Here is a 26,154-nt window from a genome sequence, read left to right on the forward strand (position 1 = left end):
TCCAAAGGGCAGTAAGACTCCTAGCAGCAGTACTGCTTTCCAGTGAGAAGAGACGGGGTCATCTCATGACATCCATTTTGTGGTGTATTTGTCTCGTACACCATAAGCAAGACCAATAAATGTTTTAGGCGTGGGGAGCCCTGAGTACTTACAATAGGAGTAGTGGTCTGGGACTATACTGTCAGCCCAAGTGACCCAGGGGAGGCAGAGACAGGCTGGTCCCTCAAGGCCACCCCAGACACTACACCTCTTGAGCCATGGCTCTCAGATGGTGTCTCTGAGCGTGAGAAGAGATGAAGAGTCTGTTTGTATACATGCTGCAATCTGCAGGCGTGGAAACCTAGGGTTGGGCTTGAATCCTAGCTCAGGTTCTCATTGATAGTCATCATTGGACTTAATCCTTTCACTAGACAGTTATTTATCAAGACACCAGTCATTTATAAAAGCAACAAAAACACAAATGTTTAAGGTAGCATTACTTTGAAAAGGCAGCTTTTTAAAAAAAGCATGAATGAATGCGTACTTAGAAAAAATACAGTGGACTTTTTCAGTTTGTATTGTGACACAGCATTCTGGCTGAGGTGACTCTACAGGATGATCAAGCAGGAAAGGAGATAGCCTGGGGGCCCTCATGCACCCCGAGGCAGCAGTGTGCTATCTCCCCAGGAGAGCCTCCAAACACAGTTAACCATGAGTGCACTCAGCTCTTCTGTCATGTGAGGGTGACTCTAAGGGTCCAGTGGCATGTGAACCTGGAGTGGAGTGGAGACAGGTCACTGAGCCCGTGACGAACACACTGTCAGCTGTGCCCTGTGGTTCTGAAGCTGTCTTCACTGTAACTGCCCTCACAGCTGAGACTTCACTAAGAACCGACAATGCATTATGCTAAAACACCAGGGCCAACTGGAAATTAACTGGTTCCATCAACAGGCAGGTCTGATTCCAGGAAAAGGGAGCAATGCAAAGGCAGGAGACAAGAACTTTTCAGATGATAAGCCTATTTGCATGGTGATGTCCTCTCTGTCATATCCCACACTAAAGCAATGCTACACCCAACAAAGGAAGAATACAAGAATTAAACAAAAAGAACTAGCTGAGAAAGGAGCTGAGGGGAGAGACAACTCAAGGCATAACTGTTTCCAGGAACAAGGAGATGCTGCCACCAGTACTTCTGTCAGCTCCTCTTTATCAGCTCCACACTACCAGCCCTTTCCCAAACTGTCAGTCAGTCACAAATGACCAAGGTTTGTGGCCAGAGCTGCCCCTCAGGCGATCTTAGCCAGCCACTTCTCCAAGTCCTGGATGTCAGCAGAGCCGGCATCCGCTCGCCCACCCTTGGCACTACATTCCAGGAACTCCACTTTGAGGGGCAACTGGGAGAATTCAAACTCTTTGCCTTTCTTTCCCAACTGAGCAGGCGCAGTGCTGGAACTGTCCAGTGTGCTGGGAGCAGCAGAGCGGGTAACTCGCAAGGTGTTGCTGTGGAGCAAAGAGAAGTCAGAAACAACAAAGCAACAAAATCCTATAAGTTCCAAAATCTGTCAGCACCCATTAAAGGCTGATAGATAATAAACACCAACTCGCTATTGGCATTGCTGGCTTCTCCTTTGTATCCATGGATAGGCAGGGGAGATAGGTCCAACCTGTGTGTTAGCTAGACATCAGCGGGTTAGACCCAGGTCACCCCACCACACACACACCACCACCCAACCCCCGCCCCTAGACAGGGTTTCTCTGTGTAGCCTTGGCTGTCCTGGACTCAATTAGTAAACCAGGCTGGCCTGGAACTCACAGAGACCCACCTGTCTCTGCCTCCTGGAATGCTGGGATTAAAGGCGTGCACCACCATGCCGAACTTGTACATGACCTTTTAATATTGTTTTACATGCCTTGCTATGTGAATAAATACCTTCATTCACTGAAATAAAACTTTTCTAAACTTAGGGCTTTTAAGTCTCTAAAACCTTCCAACTATAAGAGAACTGATTAAGATAAAATGAGCTAATGGTTTCAGTATGTCATGAAATTTTAAAATAGCTATACACATCCCATTAGTGTTTTTTATAATTCTATTATAAATTCTATTATAATTCTATTACAGTCTATTACTTAGCATGCATATTCCATACTAACCCTGACTAGAACTGATTCACACATTACCAGAAGCACATGCACACTTACAGTTCCTTTTCAAGCTGCTGCTGAATTAACTTTGCTGATTTTGCCATTGCAATATCTGTGAAAAAATGAGAGCATTATTCTAGTTTAAACTGGAATGTGTCTTCTCTCTGGACTTCTAGCACAGAAAGAAAATCCCTATTTTTATCAGTAAGTACACACACACACACACACACACACACTCTCTTTGGTTTGTTTGTTTTCTGAGACAGGGTTTCTCTGTGTATCCTTGACTGTCCTGGACTCGCTTTTGTAGACCAGGCTGGCCTCGAACTCACAGTGATCCACCTGCCTCTGTCTCCCAAATGCTGAGATTAAAGGTATGTGCCATCACTGCCCGGCCACACATGTTCCTTTGTTAAAGCACTTTTTTATCACTATTTCTTGGTCAAAGTAAATGCTGTATTTGCTTGTTCTTGAAAAATGATTTAAAGCATTAAATGCAATAAAACATATTATTTTTGTGCTAATGACCCTAAAACTAATTAGGTTTAAGTTTTCCAATGCCTTACAAGCCTTTCAGTACTTACACTTGTCCAGTCGTTTAAAGAAAGAAATTTGCCAGTATCATGGCTGACATTTGATGAGAACTTTCAACCCAATACCACCATATGGACTGGTTAAAGTGAACCTTGCCCGGGTGGGCACAAAGCCCAGGCCAAATCAGTACAAAGTATGAGAAAGAGGCAAGAGCTGGGGCTGCAGAGATGGCTTAGTGGTAAGAGCACTGACTACTCTTCCAGAGTACCAGGTTCAAGTCCCAGCACCCACATGGAAGCTCACAACTGCTTGATACTCTGCTCCTAGCAGATCCAATCCAATGTTCTCCTCTAATCTTCTTAGGCACTAGGTGTGGATGATGTTCACAGACATACATGCAACAAAACACCCACACACATAAAAATACTTTTTAAAATGATGCTAAGAGCTGCGCCTTTCATTGGCTACTGGGATTGTTAAAAATCACTTGTGAAAAATGCTCCAGGCTCCTAAGAAAACTATAGAGATGAAATAGTTCTGAAAGACCGGGTCTTCTATGTCACTTGAGCAGTCACAGAGCTGAAGCCCAGCCAACCAGAGTGTGAGCACCAGGGTAAAGGGCTGCAATTTCCTCTGATGGAACCTGCTTAGTGGCAAAGCCTGTTTAGAAGGAGAGGCCCCAACAACCCCTCCAGAACTGACAATACAAAGCCTCACAAACTAACATTTTGTACAGCAAAATAATTTATGATCTTTAAAATAAAAGCACTGTATCATGAAAAAAGCTATAAAAACACAGCCCCTCTGCTACTAGTCCTTTCAACAGCTTGGTAAAAAAAAAACTGGGAAAGTAACAGAAACAGATCTTAAGATTTACTCCCTTAATTAAGGCTTAATTACAGTTCCCTGCAAACACCCCTACCCCACCCCCTATGCTCAACAATAACACCTGCAGGTAGCTGAACTAATTCTCAGTAGCAATCCCAGAACGACCCACCGCCATGGCCAGGGCGTACCTTGCTTATTGCAGGCAATTAAGAAGGACGGTGAGTTCTTCAGAGCTATGCTGTCGATGAGGACCTGGTAGAGAAACTCGGCCACGTCTTTCACCTCACGCTGGAACGATGCGCTATCCACCACGAATACTACAGCCCTGCAGGGACAGTTAAAGGACAAAGGCTCATAAGCACACAACAGCAAGCAGGAGCCACAAAACAGGATCCCAGATGTCTCCACTCAGCCCTCCACCTTTACCCGCACACACACTCTTGATTTAATAACAACAAAAAAGCTGAGAAGAAGCTAAAAGGACACACGAAGTGATGTCTACTCTCAAGGGCCAGGAAATCGTTCTATCTGATGGACACCACCAGGGCAGAATGTGCCCACAATGGGATAAGAACAAAGAAAGAGACATCTGAGTAAGACCAAGTGGAAAACTAAAGGAAGTCAGAAAGCTGAGCAGACAAAACAAACAAACAAACAAACAAAAACTGGGCACAGACTGCTGGGGAAAGGGAGTATGCTGAAGGTACAAATAAATAAAACACACCTCAAAATAAGCACATGTGGAGGGGTGAGTGTGGGGTAGCAGGTCAGCAAAGGGTGTGAGGCACTGACCTATGAAGCTTGTGCCTTCCTGTCCTACAAAGAGTATCAGTGCCTAAGTGGAAGACAGAGCACTCTTAGGAGGGCAATTCAAGACCTGTAACTACCTGGGGCCTGAGCTCAGACAACAGCAATGCCAATCATCTGTACCAGAGGTAATGCATGGAACTACAGACAGCAGGTCCTAGGGGCCAGGGAGGAGAGATGGCACTGGCTTACAGGCCTGGACCACTGCACCAAACACCTTGCATAAAACCACCAACTCAAAGGCAGTCTAATGGAGGCTGTAATTAGAAAATAATTTCCTGGTCTCCAATGCCTCCCAGCTATGGGGCACAAGTGAACACTCTCCCCTGGAATAAGAGACCTAATAAAAATTGGGCCGGATTCATCAAACCCCTATGGTGCCAAGAGATGCAAATAACTATCTGGAGTCTACCCTTCATGTCCTAAAGTAACAAAGACCAACCTCATCAATGACGCCCACTCTCTTGAAGGAGGGGTTCTGAATCAAAACATAGATGGAAATATGTAATTACAAGAGACTAACCACACCCCCCAACTGGAGTTTAGAGTGGTCTACAAAGCACATGTTTATGAGCTGGATACGTCGCCCAGTGCTTGCATAGTAGTCACAAAGCCTGATGTCCCATCCCAGCCAGCATAAAACTAAGCAAAGTCAATGCCTGCAACCCTAGCACTGAGGAGGTAGAAGCAGGAGATCAAAAACTCAAGGTCATCTTTGGCTAAACAGTAAGTTCAAGGCCAGCCTGAGTTACATAAGATTCTGCCTCAAAACAACAACAACAAAAAACAAAACAAAACAAAACAAAAAAACCCAACCAAACAAAAAAAAGTCATAACAAAACATATGCTTAAAATTATTTTGGAGGGCCAGGCATGGTGGCACACGCCTTTAATCCCAGCACTCAGGAGGCAGAGGCAGGTGGATCACTGTGAGTTCAAGGCCAGCCTGGTGTACAAAGTGAGTCCAGGACAGCCAAGGATACACAGAGAAACCCTGTCTTGAAAATAAAAAATAAAATAAAATAAACCTCACTCTGTAGACCAGGCTGTCTTCAAACAGAGATCTACCTGCCTCTGCCTCCCAAGTGCTGGGATTAAAGGCCCAGGTAGTCTATGATTTTTGAGGAAAATCAAAACAGACATTTATGAAAAGGAAACAGGTACTGATTGGATGCTGTTGTTTACTGTTTAAATGGGGCAGAAATCCACAGAAAGTAAAAGTAATATACTCTTAAGTCAGTAGGTGGGAAACAAATCTTAGGCCAGAAGGTAGAATTTTTTAAAATGTCACATTGGGGCTCCAGATAAGAGCATTTGTTGCTCTTGAAGGGGACCTAGGTTAGTTCCCAGCACTCCCAACAGGCAGCTCTCTACTGCTTGTAACTCCAGTCCAGGGACTACAGCATCGTGGTCTGGCCCTTCAGGCACCTGTACCTGCATGGTGCACAAACATACACACAGGCACCGGCACATATACACAAATTTATGAAAGAAATCTTAAAAAGAAAAATGTTATATACCATAGGAAAAGTGTTTTCAGCTTAACTTTGTACTAATGACTGGTCTCTGTGAACTTAATTTATCTTTATATGTTGAATAGTCTATTTATCCAAAGTACTTGGAAAACTGAGTATTATACGGCAAACTAAAATATTTGCAATTGACAACAGAAAAAGGGAAAAAAGCTGGTTTTGACAGTTTCACTATATAGTCAGGCAGGTCTCTAAGTTGCCATGCCCCTGCCTCAGACTCTTAAGTAGTGTGTGCCACAGTGCCCAATGAAAGGGAAAAGAACACCCAATTATGGCCAAATTTAGCAGTTTTAGATATGTCTCAATTGTCTGAAGAACAAAAAAATCACATCCTCATCTATGACAGATTGCTCATCACCATCTTCTTTCAGCAAAAAGCGATGACAAAATCTAAGTCTAGACATAATGAACAAAAAGGAAGCTAGGATGCCATCAATCAAAAGAAACATTAATACCTCAGGCACAGTCCTGCCAACTAAACTATCACAACATCATCTCCAACAAGCTTTCCAAAAGCAGTTATCAAAATATGTCTTCACATCATTGAAATGTATCATACAAATCTACCTCATTAGTTTTAGATAGCAAACATGAAGAAAGCATTTGCACTTTCTTCATTTGTTCTAGAGCATACAAATGTTTGGAAAGAATTTAAGACTCAATGACACAAAGCCTTCCACTAAAAGTAGTTCTTTCTTGAGGAACCAATCTACTATAACTGAAGAACAGACATGCTGGGCTGCAGCTGGGCTGCTCTGCTTGCCTCTAGCTCTTGGCTGGGTTACTCAAGGGAGATAATAAGGAAGGTCTCTATACCGTGGTTCCTACAGAGTAGACGTTCCAAACAAACCAGTGGAAAAACACCCAGCAACCAGTAGGCTACAAAGCTGCTTACGAGAGCAACCAGTACTGTAGGAGGAGGAGAACTCACCGCTGCACGTGGTACCAACGATGGCACTCTACACTACTGATCCGCAGCTCAGCATCTGCTGCAGGAATAGCCGCAACTTCAGACCTGCACTTCCAGTGCTTTACAGGACTCAGCCAGGCCTCTCTGGCTAGCCTTTTTGAGGATACTAGCTGTGTACTACCCATGCGAACAAGTAACAGTTATGCTGAAAATCTCCAGCTAGCATGCCTCTGCACATCTGGATATGCTTAAGAATTTATGATGAGCTGGGCAGTGGTGGTGCACTTCTGCAATCCCAGCACTCAGAAGGCAGAGGCAGGCAGGTCTCTGTGAGTTCAAGGACAGCTAAGGCTACACAGAGAAACCCTGTCTCAAAACCAAAAAGGAATCTATAAGGAGAGCCGGAGCATGCCTCTAGTCCCAGCACTTAGGAGCAGCAACAGGCAGATCTCTGAGTTAGAAGCTAGCATGATCTACAGAGAGAGTTCCAGGACAGCCAAGGCTACAGGAACACTGATCCCCAAAAAGAATCTAAAGCAAAGCAGAAAAAACCCTCATCCGTTACCAGGAATTCTGAATGTCACATTAGTCCCCCCATGGGGACTAGGTATGATTCTGAGAAGAAAAGGAGGGGCAAAAGTCAGTGCTGGCGGCCTCTGCGTTTTCATTTGTCTGTGATTTCTAACACAGACATGGGATGGAAAGCCCAATAGAGCCAAACCTTTCAGTGTTCAAGTCCCAGGTACTCAACTTCAAGACAATTACAAACAGACCTCTTACATGTTTTGGACAATGCTAGCATTTGTAGCATTTTTTTCTTTTTTTTTTTTTTTTTTTTAAGATTTATTTATTTATTATTATTACATATACATATACAGTGTTCTGCCTACATATACACCTTCATGCCAGAAGAGGGCACCAGATCTCGTTCCAAATGATTGTGAGCCACCATGTGGTTACTGGGGATTGAACTCATTACCACTGGTAGAGCAGTCAGTGCTCCTAACCTCTCTGAGCCATCTCTCCAGCCCCCATTTGTAGCATTTCTATGCTTAAAAAAATATGAAAGGGAATTTCTTATTGATGACAAAAAAAAGTAGAGGAAAGAAAGGAAGGAAGGAAGGAAGAGAGAGAGAGAAAGAAAGGGAGAGAAAGAAAAAAGGAAGGAAGGAAGGAAAGAAAGAAAGAAAGAAAGAAAGAAAGAAAGAAGAGACTTGCTAGGTGTAGTGACACACACCTGTAATCCTGGCACTTGGGAGGATGATCACAAGTTCAAGGTCATCCTCAGTTGGCTTCCTAGTGTCACAATCTGAACAGAGGAAGCAGTATGCGTGGATGCCATACATAGTACGGACTTGAACAAACCATGTCACTTCCTCCCTAACTTACCTGGCTGAAGACTTGAAGCGCTCTAAGAACTGAAGCCTCAAACTCTCGTGCCCAGGGAGGTCAATCAAGGTCAGGCTATTGCCCTGAGGACAGAGGAGTGACATCAAATCAGCAACTGGTCTGGTTCCAGGTTCACAAGGTAAATCTTCACCATCAGACCCTGAGTAGCCCCTGGTGCTGGGCTGAGAGTCAAGCAAACACTGACTGCAGGTAGCAGGTCGGGGGTGAGGGGGCGATGGGCAGTGGGAGGGATGTCTGTAGCACACTTCCTTAGCAAACACTGGTGAGCAAGAGTGCTTGCCTAGTGTGCATGAGGCACAGAAAAAAAAATTACAAATATAGCATCTGGAGAAGATAGGTCAGAAGACTGGTAAAAAGATCTGAGTTTTATTCCAAAAACCTGGATTAAAAACACACACATGGCCAAAGCTCTGGCAATGAAACAGTAGGCATGGTTCCTGACTTAACATGAATTATGAGAGAATAATGCAGTGTAAAATTACACACCATGTCTAAAATTACAATGTTAATAAACGTTAGGAGAATGGCGACACCTTCCTGCCTGGAGGCGTCACAGAGGCATGGTCTCCCCGAGGCTCAGGAGACAGCGCTATGAGCATAAGCAGCCACAGGAAAGCTGGTAAATATTCACAAGCAATGTAACGTCATAGTACATATTGCAATTAACAGGGCTCTCAATCTTCACAATGAAACACCCATAATATTGACTTTTGATATTTATATATTACGTACATCACTGACTTGTTCCAACTCTGTCAATATTTTGTTCCAATTCCTGATCCCCTACTGAGCAAACTCACTATAACCCTAATAGGTGTTAGCCACCATCACAGGCCCTCATCACTGAACGCAAGTTACTGTAGACAGCAATGACAAGACTGTCAGGTGTGTTCTGGTACATGTGTCAGAGCCATCCATCATTTCTCACTCTGACCTCATCCTCAACCAACTATGACCATGGTGTCTGCAGAGGGAAGTCATTACCACGTACAGACTGGCTCTGGATTCATTATGCTCTTCTGGGTAGCCTACCCAGACCTTCATCAACAAGTTGTCTGCTAGCTTTGCTGCTCTGCATGCTGGAAAGAGCCCATGCTGGGGTCCTGCTGTGGTTCTGAGGCAACACCAGCACTGGACCACAGTGTGAGCGATCTAGAAGGCATGACTGGGTACATTACTGCTTAGACTAGAGCAGAACGTCAAGGAGTGAGACAGGAAACAGCAAGGAGGAATGGCATTAATATGTCCGTCATAACAATGCTCATAAAAGCAAAAGATCGTGACAGCGCTACATATTAACAATGCTCCAATTAAGTAATTCTAGCTAGGGGACAGCTTCTAAAGAAGAGTCTGCGTAGTAGAGACAGAAAACTACTTTTAAGCAAACAATTATCCTATGTCTACATATTGCCTACTTATAAAAGAGAAAGATCCAATGCCCTCTGACATGCATAGCAATGTTAGACAGACAGAATCTAGAAAGAACAAAATGTGATGTAACCCTGTACATAAGGACAGGTGGGTAAGACTAAATCTGCTACTGAGACTGTGAGGGCAGATCTGTTATACAGAATTATGTTCTTCATAAGAGCAAACAACAAATGATACCTACATCTTCAGACCACGTCACTCAAGACTGTCTTTCTTTGACATGCCGTTGTCTTAGTTAGCTTTGTCAACCTGATACAGCCTACAGCCATCTGAGAGGAGAAACCTCAAAAAAGGAAGAGCCTCCGTGAGCCTCCGTCAGACTAGCCTGTGGGCATGTCTGTGGGGTCTTTTTCTTGATTTCTAATTGGTAAAAGAGGCAGCCTGATGTGGGAGGTGCCATTCTAGGCAGGTGGTCCAGGGCTATAAGGAAATCCAGGTGAGTAAAGCATTAGTGAGGCAGCAAGCAGCATTTATTTCTGCGTGGCTCTTGCAGCCAAGCCCCTGCCCTGATTTCCCTTTATGATGAGGACCTGGCAGTGGGAACCCACTTAAACCTTCTCCTCCCCAAGTTGCTTCAGGCCAGAGCATGTTCTCACAGCAGTAGAAAGGACCCGAGAACTCGCAGTAACCAAGAGTGTCGGAGTCTAGAACATTCCACAGGTAACTCACCCTGTTATTGTTGACTTTGTATGCAGCAGAACTGTCGGTAATAGAAGTCTGTGTGTCTCTGTAGTGGCCAGTTAACAGCTATAAAGAACCAAGATGGAAAAGACCAGAGTGAGAGCACTACAGTAACATCCAACCCAATTTAAAGAATAACACCTTAATTCTCTCTCACGTAAGGTCAGATGAATGAATGCTACTTGGAATAGCCGAAAAGGATCATACTGATTTATTTTTAACCTTAGAAAAATATAATTACAAGCTTTATTTATCTTTTTTTTTTTTCAGCGCTGCTGAACTAACCCAAACCTCAGGCCTCTTTCAAAAGCAACTCTACCACTAAGTGACACCCTCAGCTGAATATTATTTTTCCAAATAATGGCAAATATAGTGACCTGCAAACACTTCAACCTTTAAAACCAACTCAAGGCCTCGGCAGATGGTTCAGCAGATAAAACACTTGCTGTGCAACCCTGACAACCCTCTAAACCCATATAAAAGCAGATCTAGTAGTGTACACATTCAGAACCCCGGTACACTTAAGGGAGAAATGGGAGGAGGACACAGGAGGATCTCCATAAATTCAGAGGAGCTAGCCTGACACAGAAATGAGAGAAGACCAACACCTATGGTCCTCTGACTTCTGTACCAGGGCACATATGTACCAGCACTTGCGCATGCACACGCGCGCATGCACACACACAATTTAAAAAATAATAGTAAGTTATACCCTCTAAAGGAAAAGTGGAAATTCTCCATAGTAAAACATGTTGTTAAAAAAAAAAAAAAAATACTGGGGCTGGAGAAATGGCTCAGAGGTTAGGAGCACTGACTGCTCTTCCAAAGGTCCTGAGTTCAATTCCCAGTGACCACATGGTGGCTCACAACCATCTATAATGAGATCTGGTGCCCTTTCTGGTGTGTAAGTGTACATGCAGGCAGAACATTGTATAAATAATAAATAAATAAATCTTTAAAAAAAGAAAAATACTGGTTACGGCTGGGTGGTGGCAGCGCACACCTTTAATCCCAGCACTTGGGTGGCAGAGGCGGGCAGGTCTCTGAGTTCGAGGCCAGCCTGATCTGCAGAGTGAACTCCAGGACAGCCAAGGCTACATAGAGAAACCCTGCCTCAAAACAAAAACAACAAAACTGGCTACATAAAACTAAATTTTAGTAAAAGGAAGCCTCACTAGCTATCTGTGAAGCCTCGCTAGCTTAAACTGTCATGGGAAGATCGTTTTTGTCATGCTTTCATAATGCTGGGTTGCTTAGAACTGGCCATGATGGCACTGTTTTATGTCACAAGAATCAGCAAAAGTTATTGGGCTTCCTTTATTCTTTTACTGATTGAAGAAAGTAAATAAAAGTAGGCTACACTTAAAGTGTATGTCTATAGCCCTTATATTTTGGCTAGCCCAAGCATCTTTTAGTGTGTGTGTGTGTGTGTGTGTGTGTGTGTTTGCGTTTGCACGTGCATGTCTTGGAGTGGTGACACGTGTTACAGGTTTTCCTAGAGTCTTTCTGTATTCCCAGGTAAGTCACGAATTAACTCCCAGGGCCGAAGAGTCAGCTACATTGTTAAGAACACATACTGCTCTTGCAAGGGACCTGAGTTCAATTCCCAGCACCCACAGCACCCATAGGCTCATAACTGCCTGTATGAGCTCCAGCGCCACAGAACCTGACACATCTGGCTTCTACAGGCACAGGCACTCATGTGCACACACCCACGCACGTACATATAATTAAAAAGAAAAAAAAATACCACCTTACGTTAGTTTTAAAAGTTTGCCCCAAACTTGCTGACATAGTTTCCCGTACCAACTAACCCGCAGGATGACAGGCATACTGAAATGTCACAATTCCTATTAAGTTTAACAGACGTGGAAGTCAAAGCATTACCCTAACAAACAGCAACGTTTTCCCAGAGTCACAGAGCCCAACGAAGAGAACAGCTCTCTGACTGCTCTTCCGGCTCCAGATGAACTTCCAGAACACTGCAGATAAGAGGAAAAACAGCCTTCATTTTCAAGGGCATTAACAGGCATTTACGACACAAAACGCGTTCACCTCGGACTACTTTCACTGTTCTGCCCCATTAAAGTCGGTATTGTTGGAACTAACAGGAGCCCACTGCGTGCCAGACACTATCGACTGCCAACTTTTCCACGCCAATGTCCCTCAGCCCAACGGTGCAGCCTACAAGTAGCCACAGCGCGATGAATTTGAGAACAACTGGTGGCTTGCTAAATTTGATTGGCCGCTTCCTACTCTACCTTAGTACCTCAGTGGCCCAGAGCCCCGCGCACAGACACGAGCAGCTCAAAGTTAGTGTGAGCGATGGCGGCCGAAGCATCCTGCGCTCAAGCGCACAGGGGCGCCTCAGGTACTCTTGTCTCAAGAACCAGGTCACTTCGAAGTCCTCTTTCGACACTGCTCGGGTCTGGAGGATGGGTGGCCTCCTCGGCCTGCAACACCTAGCCTCAACCCCGCCACCACGCCACCCCGCCACCCCGCCCTCGCCACGACCGCCGGCCGCCTCACCCAGCGTCAGCAGCACCGCGAGCAGCGCCACCGCCACGGACAGCAGGGTCGGATCACTCCGCTGCAGCTCTTGCCGCAAGGAGTCCAGATAAGGCTGAAAGGCGCCCCCGGCGCCATCCCCCACACGCTGGGTGTTCGCTGAAGCCATGGAGGAGGTGAGTGGTCTTCCCCGGCCACCTAAGCGACGTGGCCCTAGACTCCGCGCCGCGGCGGGGCGCGGGGCATCACGGGAGTGGTAGTTCCTAAGGGGTATTCTCGCTACGGGCCGAGGGGAGAGCCAAGTGCCTGATGGGAGTTGGAGTTTTTTGGTTTCTACGACCCAGTTAGGGCATACCGTCTTGCCTTGGAATATGTATGTATTGACTCTGTCTTCTTTGTGGGTTTTTCTCCTTACATTTAAATTTTTATCTTTGGAGAATATCATACATGAATATGTGTTTTGGTCAAATCCACCGTTCTCCCATTTCTTTTCGATTTGGGCAAAATTAACGGCTGCAAAATTTCATTTGAGGATTTGCACTCTGCCTTCACATGAGATGAGACTTATGATACATTTTACCAGAGTATAGTGTGGCAGGAGATATGACAGAAGGAGTCACAGTGAAGAATGGGAATCCACAAAGGCACACAGAGTTCTTTTTTAGATGAAAAGTAGCTAGATATGGAACCAAATCTTGAAGGAGGTGTTAGCCTATGCCAACAGCTAAAGAAAAAAAGATGCATCGAAGGCTGGAGAGATGGCTCAGTGGTTAAGAGTGCTGCCCGCAGATATTTGGGGCCCTCGTTTGGCCTTGTCATCACTAGATGTGGAGTCACTGGTTGCAAGCTATGCAAAAATTGATTAGACTGTTCATTAAATCAAAAATGGCAGAGACTCTGCTGGAAAGGTTTGTAGAAATCAGACCTGGAAGGGTTTGTATGCTATGCCGAAGAACCTAGGGTTTATTCAGAATGTAACAATAAGTTGAAAGTCATGTGGATAATTGGCAGATCTATTGGGGGTGACCCACAAATATTGTACTTTCTGACTATGAAAAAGTGTTATTTGAAGCCAACAATGCCAACAGGATACATAAATGTCATTTTCTCACTCAGCCTACTAGTTGAGTAAAGAATGTGGCTTTTCTCATAATAAAGAGCTGGTGGCCTGAGCTGGGGCAGGAAGTAGGGCAAGATGGAAGCAGGTGGAGGCAGAAGGGAGATAGGACAGAGCAGAAGCATAGGCAGCAAGAACCACATGGAGAGACGGAGTTCCAGAAAAGTCTGGCTAAGTTAATAGCTAGCCAAAAGACTGCCCTAGCAAAAGGGCAACAGCTTTAAACTATCTAGATGTCTCCGAGTCTTAATTAGATCTCAAGCAGGATCCTCAAAAGCCTCCCCAAACAGATTGATGAAGAACTGTGACACAATAGAGAGATAAGACTGAGACTGGGTCATCAATGGGACCCTCCTGTAGTATTTAGGCAAAAGATAACCAGAATATAACACAGGATAAAGTGTAGAATGGAGCGCACAAATTTCAGGGCTACTTAGATGTTAAAAGATATGGGTTGTAGCTGGCCATGGTGGTGCATGCCTTTGATCCCAGCCCCTTGGGAGGAAAGGCAAGTGGATCTCTGAGTTTAGGGCCAGCCTGGTCTACAGATCAAGTTCCAAGATGGCCAAGGCTACACAGAGAAACAAGGGCCTGGAGAGATGGCTCAGAGGTTAAGAGCACTGACTGCTCTTCCAGAGGTCCTGAGTTCAATTCCCAGCAACCACATGGTGGCTCACAATCATCCGTAATGTGATCTGATGCCCTCCTCTGGCCTGCAGGTGTACATGCAGGCAGAGCACTGTATATATAATAATAAATAAATAAATCTTAAAAAACAAAAACAAAATGATATAGGTTGTAATGACTCTAAAATATACAGATTAAGATATATAGTGACGGGGCTGGAGAGATGGCTCAGTGGTTAAGAGCACCGCCTGCTCTTCCACAGGTCCTGAGTTCAATTCCCAGCAACCACATGGTGGCTCATAACCATCTGTAATGTGATATGGTGCCCTCTTCTGGCTTACAGGAGTACATGCAAGCAGAGCACTGTATATACTTTATACTAAATAAATAAATCTTAAAAAAAAAAAAAGATATATAGTGACTTAAGCAGAGGAGAGTAATCATGCCTGCCTCCTAGAATATCAGGGTTGGGTGCCTAGGAAGATGAATACATTGAGTAGTGAATTAAGGACTTCAATAAAAGAAAGTGAAGCTGTGGACCCAATGAGAAAGGGAAGCTAGAATGAAAATTTGCCTGTCTGTGTCATGTTTTAGGTGCTTCTGCAAAATCTGAAAGCTGCTGTAAGCAGAAGGTGGAATGAAGTTATATAAAGTGCCGCAAATATGCACTTGGTTTTCATTTGGGGGTGGGGAATCAATTGGGTTTCTTTGGGAGCTCCTGAGTCAGTGACATAGAAGTAAAACAAACGTGTTTGGCAGTTATTAATAGAATCTTTTGTAGCAGAGAAGTCCCTACATATGATGAGACTTCAGGATGGATTTGATGATGGGCAGTTAAGCATCTATGGGTTTAACTGCTCACTCACTGCAATGTGGTAGGATTCGGGTCAAAGAGGCGTATTGGGGATGTGCGCTTTAGCTGGATAAGTTGTATATATTATTATCAATTAAAGTACCAGAAATATCAGTAAGTATGGCAGATCCTTATTGAGGGGACTTTTGGGGTTCATGGTTCCAGAGAGTAATAGAGTGCCTGACCATCAGGATGGGGCGCATGTCAGCAAGCAGTCAGGCATGGTGCTAGAGCAGGAGCCGAGAGCTCCCATGTTAAGACAACAAGTGCAGGGCAGAGATAAAGAAACCAACTGGGAGCGGTGTGGGCTTTTGAAACTTCAGACCTGGCTCAGTGACGTCTTAGCCTCGTTGCTGTCCTATTACTGTGAAGAGACACCATGACCAAGTCAATTTATAAAAGAAAGCATTTACTTTGGAGCTTGCATACAGTTTCAGAGGGTAAACCTATATCCTGATCTGGAAGCAGAGAGTAGGAAACTGGGCCTCTGGGCCTCTGGAAACCTCTCCAAGCCCACCCCCCAGGGACACATCTTCTCCAACAAGGCCACACCTCCTAATCCTTCCCAAACAGTTTCACCAACCGGGGACCATGCATTCAAATATATGAATTTATGGTCTCATTCTCATTCAAACCACCACACAGCCTAACCTGCGTAGTAAATTCCACACCAACATCAGTGACCTAGTGGGAGATCCTTGTATCATCCTCTTTTTAAAAAAATCATTGTTCAAACATCATCAGATGAAAGATTGTTGAGTCATATGTAGAAAAAGTGTGTTCATGCGCGTGCGTGCATGTGTGTGTGTGTGTGTGTGTGTGTGTGTGTGTGTGTGTGTCTTTTTAAATATTTTTTTAAGATTTATGTATTTATTATGTACACCTGCAGGCCAGAAGAGGGCATCAGATCACATTACATATGGTTGTGAGCCACTATGTGGTTGCTGGGAATTGAACTCAGGATCTCTGGAAGAGCAGGCAGTGCTCTTAACCTCTGAGCCATCTCTCCAGCCCATGTATGTGTCTTTTAAGACAGGTTATCCAGGCTGACCTCAAACTTGCTCTGCAGCTAATGATGACCTTGAAGTCGTGACCCTTCTGCCTTCAACCCCCCAAATGCTAGGATTAGAGGTGTTCATCACTGCGCCTGCCTCAATTGGTTTTTTTTTCTTTTCTTTTTAATTTCTTAAGAAACTTTTATGCTGTGTCTCATAGTGGCTGTACCATTTCCAACCGTGTATCAGAGTTTCCTTTCTCCACACTCTCACCACTCTTTGATACATTTTGACTTTTTAATAGCTACCTCAATGAGGGTAAGGTAGTATCTCATAGGGGTTTCGAGTTTCATTTTCCTAAGGGATAAAGATGTTTAGCACATTGGAGGTGGCCATGTGCCATCTGCAGGGAACAGCAGGGAACAGGTGGTCAGTGTCTTCACTTTTGCTGACACCACACATCTGTCCTCCAGTTCCAGAATCCTGCCAGCACTGGTCATTGGCAGCACATTTCATATTCCTATTGATAATTTGCCATGTGTAGAAAAATGTTTCCAAGTCACATTTTAAATACTTATTTTTATTGTGGTATGTGTGCATGTGTGTGCGCATGTGCATGTGCATGTACGCATGCAGACATGCCACCATATGAGTTCAGGAACCCGAAGAGGTCCAAAGAGGCATTGGACTCACTTTGTAGATCAGGCTGGCCTTGAACTCACAGTGATCCGCCTGCCTCTGCCTCCCAAGTGCTGGGGTTAAAGGTGTGCGCCACCATGCCCAGCCCTCAACAGTCTTTTGATAAATGCTTTTAAAATATAACTTGATTTCTAATTTTTTGTTTTTGTTTGTTTGTTTGTTTGTTTTTTGTTTTGTTTTTTTGTTTTTTTCAAGACAGGGTTTCTCTCTGTATGTAGCCTTCCTTGGCTGTCCTAGACACACTTTGTAGACCAGGCTAACCTTGAACTCACAGAGATCCCCCGGCCTCTGACTCCCCCAAGTGCTGAGATTACAGATGTATGCCACTGTGCCCGGCTAACTTAATTATTTTTAAATATTTTGTTTTAATTATACATGTATGTGCAGGCCGGTGTGTCTGGGTGTGAGTTTGTGCATGTGAATGCAGTGCCCAGAGAGTCCAGGAGAGGATGGTAAGCCCACTGAAGCATGAGTTACGAGGGTTGTTAACTGCCTGGTGTGGATGCTGGGAACTGAACCCACATTCTCTGCAAGAGCAACATGTGCTCATGATCATTGAGAACTCTCTAGCCTCCAAATGCCTCCCCACCCCCCACCCGTGTGTGTGTGTGTGTGTGTGTGTGTGTGTGTGTGTATGTGTGTGTGTGTGTGTGTGTGTTTTGACAAAGTATGGTGATTTGAGTGAGAATGGCACCCATAGGCTCATATGTTTGAACGCTTAGTACCCAGTTGAACTGTTTGGGAAGGATTAGGAGGTGTGGCCTTGCAGGAGGAGGTGTGTCATTGGGATGGGCTTTGAGGTTTCATTCCCAGCACGCACTCTCTCTCTCTTTCGCTGCCTCAGAATTGTGGTTGCAGACCTTAGCTCACAGCTGTTCCTCCTGCCGTGCCTTTGCTCTAACATCATGGACCCCAACCCTCTGAAACCATGGGTCAAATTAAACCCCTTCTCTTATAAGTTAGCTTGGTCATGGTGATAGATCACAGCATAGAGGAGGGTGGGACGATTCCCTCAGGTTCTGTCGGTTGGTTGGTTGGTTGGTTTTGTTTATGACACTGGGGATCAAAGTTGGAACTAGTCATTTATCAGTGAACTACACCTCAAGCCCCTGCCTTTGATTTGTTGGGTTTCTGATTGCCATAAGACTCTACACTATAAGCCGGGTGTGGTGGCGCACACCTTTAATCCCAGCACTCGAGAAGCAGAGGCAGGTGGATCATGGTGAGTTCGAGGCCAGCCTGGTCTACAAAGTGAGTTCAGAACAGCCAGGGATACATTGAGAAACCCTGTCTCAAAAAACCAAACAAACAAACAAACAAAAAGACTCTACACTATAGATCCACAGGTGGGATAAAGCATAGAAGGAGGATGCTGGAGACTTGGGTCACAACTATGGATGCCCAGGAGTCATTTGCATGGCTAGAAAGGAATCTGAAAAGAGAACGGAACACTGGGTCAAGAGAAGAATTCTTAAGAGACCCAGACTAGTAGAATAAGCTCACAATTCAGACCACAAGTGAATAAAGAGAGAGAAAAACAGCCCAGGAAAGGGGGGTGGGTCCCGACACCTACTGGAGTGCAGTAAACAAGTTGAAGAAATAAGTCTAGGCTGGAGAGATGGCTCAGAGGTTAAGAACACTATCTGCTCTTCCAGAGGTCCTGAGTTCAATTCCCAGCAACCACATGGTGGCTCATAACTATCTATAATGAGATCTGGTGCCCTCTTCTGATGTGTAGGCAGAACACTGAATATGTAATAAATAAATCTTTAAAAAAAAAAAGAGTTAGCGGGTACAGCTGGGTGTGGCGATACATATCTATAATCTCAGCATTCAGAGAAGCAGAGACAGACAGACCTCTGTGAGTTCGAGGCCAGCCTGGTCTACAAAGCAAGTCCAGGACAGCCAAGGCTACACAGAGAAACCCTGTCTCGTAAAACCAAAACCAATCAATAGTTGGCAGGTGGCAGTGATCTCTGTCAGGGCAGGAAATGTAGGGCTGATGACTAGTCTCTGTGTTCAGCCCAATGCTTATTATTAATACACAGAGGGGGGGGGGATGAGCCTGTACCTTACGGAAAAGTAGGAGGAGGAGAGGAGACAGGGTAGAAATGGGACAGGGGCAGGGCCCCAACTCTCCCTGGGCACTGGGCAGACTGTTAAAGTCTGTTAAAAGCCACTGTCAGTGTTAATGCTGAGCTCTTGAGCAATTCTTATTTGACCAGACTGGCCTCAAACTCACAGATATCTGCCTACCTCTGCCTCCCCATGTGCCAGACAGTGCTCTTAACCCCTGACTTGTCTCTCCAGCCTCAACTACCTGAATCTTGAGCTCAGAAGATAAAGTTTAGTTGATACAATATTTAGTCAGATTGTATAAAGAAATCTTGGTGAAAACACTTAGAAAAGAATGGAGTTTGGTTGCTGGGCGTACTGGCACATGCCTGTAATCCCATCATTCAGGGAGGTAGAGGCAGGTGGATCTCTGTAAATTCAAAGCTAGCTTGGTCTACAAAGGAAGTCCAGGATAGCCGAGTCTACACAGAAAAATCCTGTCTTTAAAAAAAAAAAAAAAAAAAGGAGTTTGGGGAACATAAAGTCAATAGTAATTTTTATTTTCTGCTCTATGTATGTGGTAACACACAGCAGTGAAGATGGACATGTTAGCCCAAGCGCCTCAGGCCACGGAGGCCAAGGGAAGCCCATGGATCCTGTCAGCATCCGTCTCCATCACAGTGGCAGCCCACCTCTTGGATTTTAATGTTTGTGGAAAGTGCAGGCTTCTAGGAGTCCTGGGGAGAAAGGAGAGATAAAGGTCATTCAGAATGCTCTCATATTTACAGCCTTTTTAGCAAAAGGACAACGTCAGTATAACATAAATGTGCTGAGGCCCGTTGCTCTGCTGTTGCTGATGCATGCTGTGGCCCTTTCTTCCCATCTCTGCTTGCCTGCACAGCTCCCGAGCCTACCACAGGGAGAGTCCCACACCAAGGATGTACACACTACCATCACTTTCCTGCCTCATGGCATCCCCTACCTTGTTTTTAAGGGATGAGGCTCTGCACCTGAATTCATATAGCCAGAAGTTGCCTAAGAAGGCTGTTCCCTGAGATTTTTAGGCAGGTGTTAGCTGGTAGTCCCCAGCAACTTCTGATCTGGGTCTAGGGATGGGGTGGCAAAGAACAAAGCTAGACTGTTCTCTTGGGCAACATGTGGATCAGAGAAATATTGACTAGGGTTTTGTAACAATGGACCTCAGCAAGCACATTGCTTACACTTGGTAATTTGTAAAACATTTATATTATATTATGTTATGTAATGTTATATTACATTATATTATATTGTCATCTTCTACTGTCAGATCTGAGGATCAGACTTAGGTCATCAGGTTTTGCCACAAACTCTTTTACCCACTGAGACGTCTTGCCAGCCCACATGTGGCAACCTTAAATGTGCCATCACCCTGAGCCAGCACAGACTCTCTCAAGCTTTAGCTCCAAGATAGCAACTTAAAATAAGGCTAAGACTCACCTACAAACTACAACTGAAGACTAACCACCCACCACCTTCTACCACAGATATTCTCTCTCACTTTCCAAATGCTTTCAAGTGATTCGATTAACCCCAAAACAGAGTGTAAAAGCACATTTTATTCTATTTAAATTCCTGGACTGTGATGTTCCAGATGAACTTGCCAATTTTCTAGTTAGGCCAAAATGTACCATTATTTGAGGTTCTATAGAACGGAGTTATCTAAGAGGATGTTCTGAAATATTCTTTTTGCTATGGCTACTTTCCACTAATATTGTAGTTGGGTGGGATTGAGTATATGATATCTAGATTTTATTCAGCTGTAATTTAAATTTAAGTCCTCACATCTTGCTAGTGGTTGCCATATTGGACAAGGACCTCTAATAAGTTAGGTGTGCCCTTTTTTATTTTCTTAGAAGTAAGGTGAGATTGTATACATCTGATAAGTTCCCTGCCCTAGTGCCCTGGGTCTGTGCTCCCCTTACAATGTGCACATAACCCGCCTGGTTGTATATGCTAGGTTTTATCTTGCCCACGAGGCTGTTTCCTAAGTGTTTGACCCCTTGTTAATCACCATCCCAGAACCCATAACTGGGCTTTCTTTGCAACTTCTTCACGGTGTTTGTGCTACTCACGTGAGGTTGAGCACTTCCTCATGTTACCAACAGCTTGGACATAGTCTGCTCCTAAGTACTGTTCATATGTCATGCCATCCTGAAGCTTAGACAAACATTTGGTGTCATGTCTGAACAGAAGATCTGAGGTGGAAGTCCCGAACAAACAGAAAGTACTAGAGCAGTCAGATACATGGCTTCCAAATAAAGCCTGTCAAATAAACACAACAAAACAAATATGTGAACTGTTGTCCCCAAGTGGGAAACACCTGCATTGCAGGAGGATGAACAATCCAAGCCAACTCTGGGAACAAAAGAACACCACAGAACATGGTTGGGGACTTCCTATCTCTTTGCTCTGCCACCTACCCACTTGAAGCCTGAACCCCAGGCTTCCACAGTGCCCTCAAAGTCCTGTGTCTTATTGTCCTCTGACATTCCCCACTGTTCTCAATTACCCACTCTCAACTCTTCTGAACTCTTCCATTTCATTACTAAGTGCCTTAGGAGTGGTTCTAGGAAATGAGGAGAGAGTACGTACCCCTTCCAGTAAGACATCAGCTATGAGCCCTCTCAGAAATGGTAGAAAGGAGAAAAAAAAAAACAAAAAACAAAAAACCAACGAGAAGTTCATGTCTGGATAAATTTTCAATTTGTCTTAGGCCAGCCACTTAGCTTCTCTCAGCCTCCCAAGGTTGTACGTGATGGTGCTAAGAAGGCTAGCATTCCTATCCTACGTGAGGAATATTCTTAAATGCTTATTGTTATCACCCTGTGCTCTCTTTAATTTTAAACTCTGTATAATTGACAGAGCATTTAAAAAAAAAAATCTATACAAGAAGCACAGGCTTAAAACACTGTAAAAAAAAAAAAAAAAAAAAAAAAAAGGTTAAAGACTTTTACATTGAGTCAAGAAATAAAGCCCGTCTCTTTAAACACTGGTAATACTGATGTGAATCTCTGTTAGCTACTGTAAGGTTTCTGAATCTAAAGTCAAACTGGAAACATCACTCAATATTATCATCATATGCTTTTAGGGGAAGGTGTGCTATCCTGTATTGCCTTCTTCTCTCTGAAGACTAATGGCAAATCAGCAGGCAGGAAACTATACCAGAAGGGAGGGTGATGTTTGTGAGAAGAGGGGCCCCTGTACCCACCCCACCCCCAAGGCTGGCCCTGACAGGGTTCTTCTGAATGTAAGAGTCCCGTATTTTCCAGACTGTTAAGAATATGGTACAGTCGGCCTACGCATGAGAAATAGAAGGTCATTTCCAGTCCTCAAGCCTTGTCTGAAGGAACGTTAGGAAGCAGGGTCAGTCATCTCCATTTTCAGAAAAACATAGATGAGGAAAATAAAGACATCCCTGAGTCAAGGTCCAAAGGAGCTGGAAGGCAGATCCTAGGTCCTGAGGGCTTATGGGTCAGCTGGGAACTTGTCCTTAGTGACTAGGAGCTCCACAGAAGCAGAGCCAGGCCTGAGGAACCCAGTACTAGCTAACACCCTCTGGGAAGCCCTTCTGGTAGACACACATTTCCTAAGCCTTTTGTGTGCGTTCTATCAACTTAGAAATGGGTATGTATGTGTTATTGTTTACATTTTAACATGTGAGGAAACTGAGCATGGAAATTTTAGGCCCTACACCAAACACACCATGGATAGGATTTGAACTCACATGCTCTGATCCGCAATCTGTGGGCTCCAGATTCTAGTTTTCAGAAAGGAATTGCCCACTCGAAAGTTTCACTTAGTTCTGAACTCCAAATAACCTTACCTTCCTAGGAATAAAGAGTGGGAGACCGGCCAGGAGGTGGTGGTACACGCCTTTAATCCCAGCACGCGAGAGGCAGAGGCAGAAGGATCTCTGTGAGTTTGAGGCCAGCCTGGTCTACAAAGCAAATCCAGGACAATCAAGGCTACACAGAGACCTTGTCTCAAAAAACCAAATAATAATAATAATAATAATAATAATAATAATAATAATAATAATAATAATAATAATAATGAAAGAGTGGGAGACCATGGGCAGTCCATACCTGCTGGCTGAGCAGCACGGTGCTAACGTGGGCTGCCTTCTCTTTCCGTGACACTACAACATGGTTTGGAGCTCGGGCCAAGTGGCAGCTGGCGAAATGGGACACAGGCTTCCTGGTGCCATCGGGACATAGCAGCTCGAAGTCACTCTCCTTCAGCCCCTTAGCCCAGGCATCAGGGTTTCTTCCTGGGTAGAGAAAAGAGTGGATCAGCTAGCTCTGACCATTTTAGTCATTGGAATGTCACTGACCCACTGGTGCATGGAGGGCCTGTGCCTCCTGGCCAGCAGAAACGCATGTTCAAGGTCATGGCGGTGCTGGGAGGAAGGGACATGCTCGTACATTGCAGGTAGTACTCAACTCACAAGAGATTACTAGTGACCACTCACTCTGACCCTCCCTTTCAGCCAAATGAAAAAAAAAAAAGAAGCCACCTTCTATGGGTGTTTTTTTTTTTAATCTTCATTTATATTAAATTCTAATGCTAAACAACAATGAAGCATTAAAATAAACAAATCAATAAATAAATAAAGACAGGCATGGTGGTGCACGCCATGAATCTAATCTCTTGGGAGCCAGAGACAAATGGATCTCTGTGAGTCTGGGACCAGCCTGGTCTACATAGTGAGTTCTAGGCCAGCCAGAGCTACAGAGTGAAGCGTGTCTCAACCCCAGAGGCCCTGTACCTCTGGCTCCACCAAGGCAATACCATGGCGCTGGAGGCCAGTTTCCCTGCCTCTGTGCTGTCACCTCGGGGCTCCAAACGAAAAACGGCTTTTAAGATCAGCATCACAATTCTCAGTTTGACTTTATGCTAGTCCCAGGTGAGACCATCCCTCCTCATGTGCTTGCCTAACCTTTTTTGCATTCTCTTTTGCAAAAATTAATCAAATCAATCAGCCGGTCAATTAAAAAAAAAAACCTTTGCCCTACCTCAGGCTTTCCGTGGCTCCTCCTGACATTTTATTTTGCCAGTTTTCATTTCTCTCTCATGAAGCAGGATTGTGATGTTTCTCATTTCTTTCACTGTTCACTCGACTCTTTTTCCATAATTGAATAAATACTATGTGAGACTAAGGCTCAGTGTGTTTACTTACAAGCTAAAACCCTCACTTCTACATTTCCTAAGTCCCACTGGTTTCTCTGGCTCCAGTCCTTGAGATCACACTTGGTGTTTCCATGCATGCCTCTTGTACTCAGTTACCTCTGTGTGAGTCTACATGATGTTACAAGCTTCCGGGGTATTTTTTCCCCCTTAGCATTAGGTTTAAACTTATATAAATTTCTGTAGCTCCTTCTCAGCTACTTATATGTATCACAGCTTCTTCTGTGCCATTATGTAAATCAAGGTCATTCTTTTTTTTTAAGATTTATTTATTTTATTTATTGCATGTGAGTGCTTTATCTGCAGAAGAGGGTATCAGATTACATTATAGATGGTTGTGAGCCACCATGTGGATGCTGGGAATTGAACTCAGGACCTCTGGAAGAGCAGGCAGCGCTCTTAACCACTGAGCCATCTCTCTCCAGCCCTCAAGGTCATTCTTTTAAACCCTTGGATCTTATGCTATGGTGTGACTATAACACAATATAGATATTTGGAGTGTTTAGATGTTTTTTCCACTTATAGTAGCGGTGAGTGCTCACACATGAGAATGTGCTTATGTAGATGTGGCACAGTGGATTCAACTAAATTTTAATATAAACAAATTGTTTCCACCACTCTATATGGTAAAGACTTGCTTAGGCATAAGCAAGGCCTTGGGTTAATTCCCAAGCACTGAGGTGGCTGTAGGGAAGGACAAGGTTGGCAGGAAATTATAACAAGGTTCTCTACATAGAGACAGAAGCTATGGGAAGAGACCTGCGAAGGGCTTGCATTTGTGCCAACTGAGGTTGCAATGCCAGCATCCTGTGTGTAAAAATAGCAGCTTGGCAAATCCGAGGAGCTGCAGGAGGTGGAAGGTCAGGTCTCCTACATAAAACTGTAGCCAGCAGGTTATAGACTTTGGAGTCTTTATAAAGAGTGGAGAGTCAAGGCCTAGAAATCAGATACATAGTCAGAAAAGCACAAAAGAAATCAAACATAATAAAGAGCAAGATCAGGATGACACTCTAGTGGCAAGAAGGAAGGCCTGTAAAGAAAGATGTTTTTTTAAATCACGAGAGAGAGAGAGAGAGAGAGAGACAGAGAGAGAGAGAGACAGAGAGAGAGAGGAGAGAGAGAGAGAGAGAGAGAGAGAGAGAGAGAGAGAGAGAGGAGAGATTTTATTCAGTATAGCCATATAAGGAAGAGAAAAACAATAAGAACAAAAGAAAGAAAGAGGAAGAGGGAGGGAAGAAGGAAGGAAGGAAGGAAAAGCAATCAACCTAACAGTCCTTCAGATAACTCTTAGAGTCTTCCCAGTGCACTCCTTGGGGCTGGGAATATAAAGAGGAAGAGAAAGAGCACAGTGGTTGTCCACAGCCAAAGTGAACACAGGTACTTTACAGCAATGGGGAACAGTGAAGGGAATAGATCTGAGAGCCGCGTGATTGACAGCTGGAACTGCAACGCTTCACTAACCCTTGGTGACACTCAAAGCGTGGCGCGCATGTCCTTACCCATGCTCAAGACCCTTCTCCTAACCTTGCCATCCCTCTACATTCATTAGTTGGCATTCCACAATCAGGAAGGTCTTCTTCTTCATTGTTTACCTGATTAGGATTGCATCGTGGGTTCTTATTTTATTCTATGGTTTGTCATCCTTTACTGTTGACATTATTTTAATGTTCAGCATTTCCAGACTTGGCCATGGGAGGGCCTTCACATCGGCTCCTGCGTGCTTCGATATACCCCATCCTACTCTGAACATGGCAGTGCAAGCAGCTCACCATGTATATCCTGCCCCCAACCTCGCAGTGACCTTTTCCATAGGGGTT

General features: G+C 44.4%; 1 protein-coding gene across 2 annotated transcripts in view; it reads right to left on the reverse strand.

The window, feature by feature from the left end:
• Window positions 1–1,192: 1,192 nt before the first annotated feature.
• Window positions 1,193–26,154, reverse strand: part of Tf (transferrin) — a 45,488-nt gene continuing 20,526 nt past the window's right edge. The window contains exons 15-23 of one of the 2 annotated variants that reach the window (XM_051140756.1): window positions 23,236–23,420; window positions 21,223–21,412; window positions 12,787–13,044; window positions 12,145–12,239; window positions 10,246–10,323; window positions 8,125–8,207; window positions 3,675–3,811; window positions 2,182–2,236; window positions 1,193–1,479 (exon numbers count right to left, since the gene is read on the reverse strand). In XM_051140756.1, the coding sequence (XP_050996713.1) occupies window positions 1,266–1,479; window positions 2,182–2,236; window positions 3,675–3,811; window positions 8,125–8,207; window positions 10,246–10,323; window positions 12,145–12,239; window positions 12,787–13,044; window positions 21,223–21,412; window positions 23,236–23,420 (1,295 nt within the window). In that variant the 3' untranslated portion in view covers window positions 1,193–1,265. Of the gene's footprint in view, window positions 1,480–2,181; window positions 2,237–3,674; window positions 3,812–8,124; window positions 8,208–10,245; window positions 10,324–12,144; window positions 12,240–12,786; window positions 13,045–19,650; window positions 19,849–21,222; window positions 21,413–23,235; window positions 23,421–26,154 lie in introns of those variants that run through there. The other variant, XM_051140757.1, reaches the window with a different exon arrangement.

Source organism: Acomys russatus, chromosome 32 (assembly GCF_903995435.1).
Source record: "Acomys russatus chromosome 32, mAcoRus1.1, whole genome shotgun sequence".
Taxonomy (NCBI): Eukaryota; Metazoa; Chordata; class Mammalia; order Rodentia; family Muridae; genus Acomys; species Acomys russatus.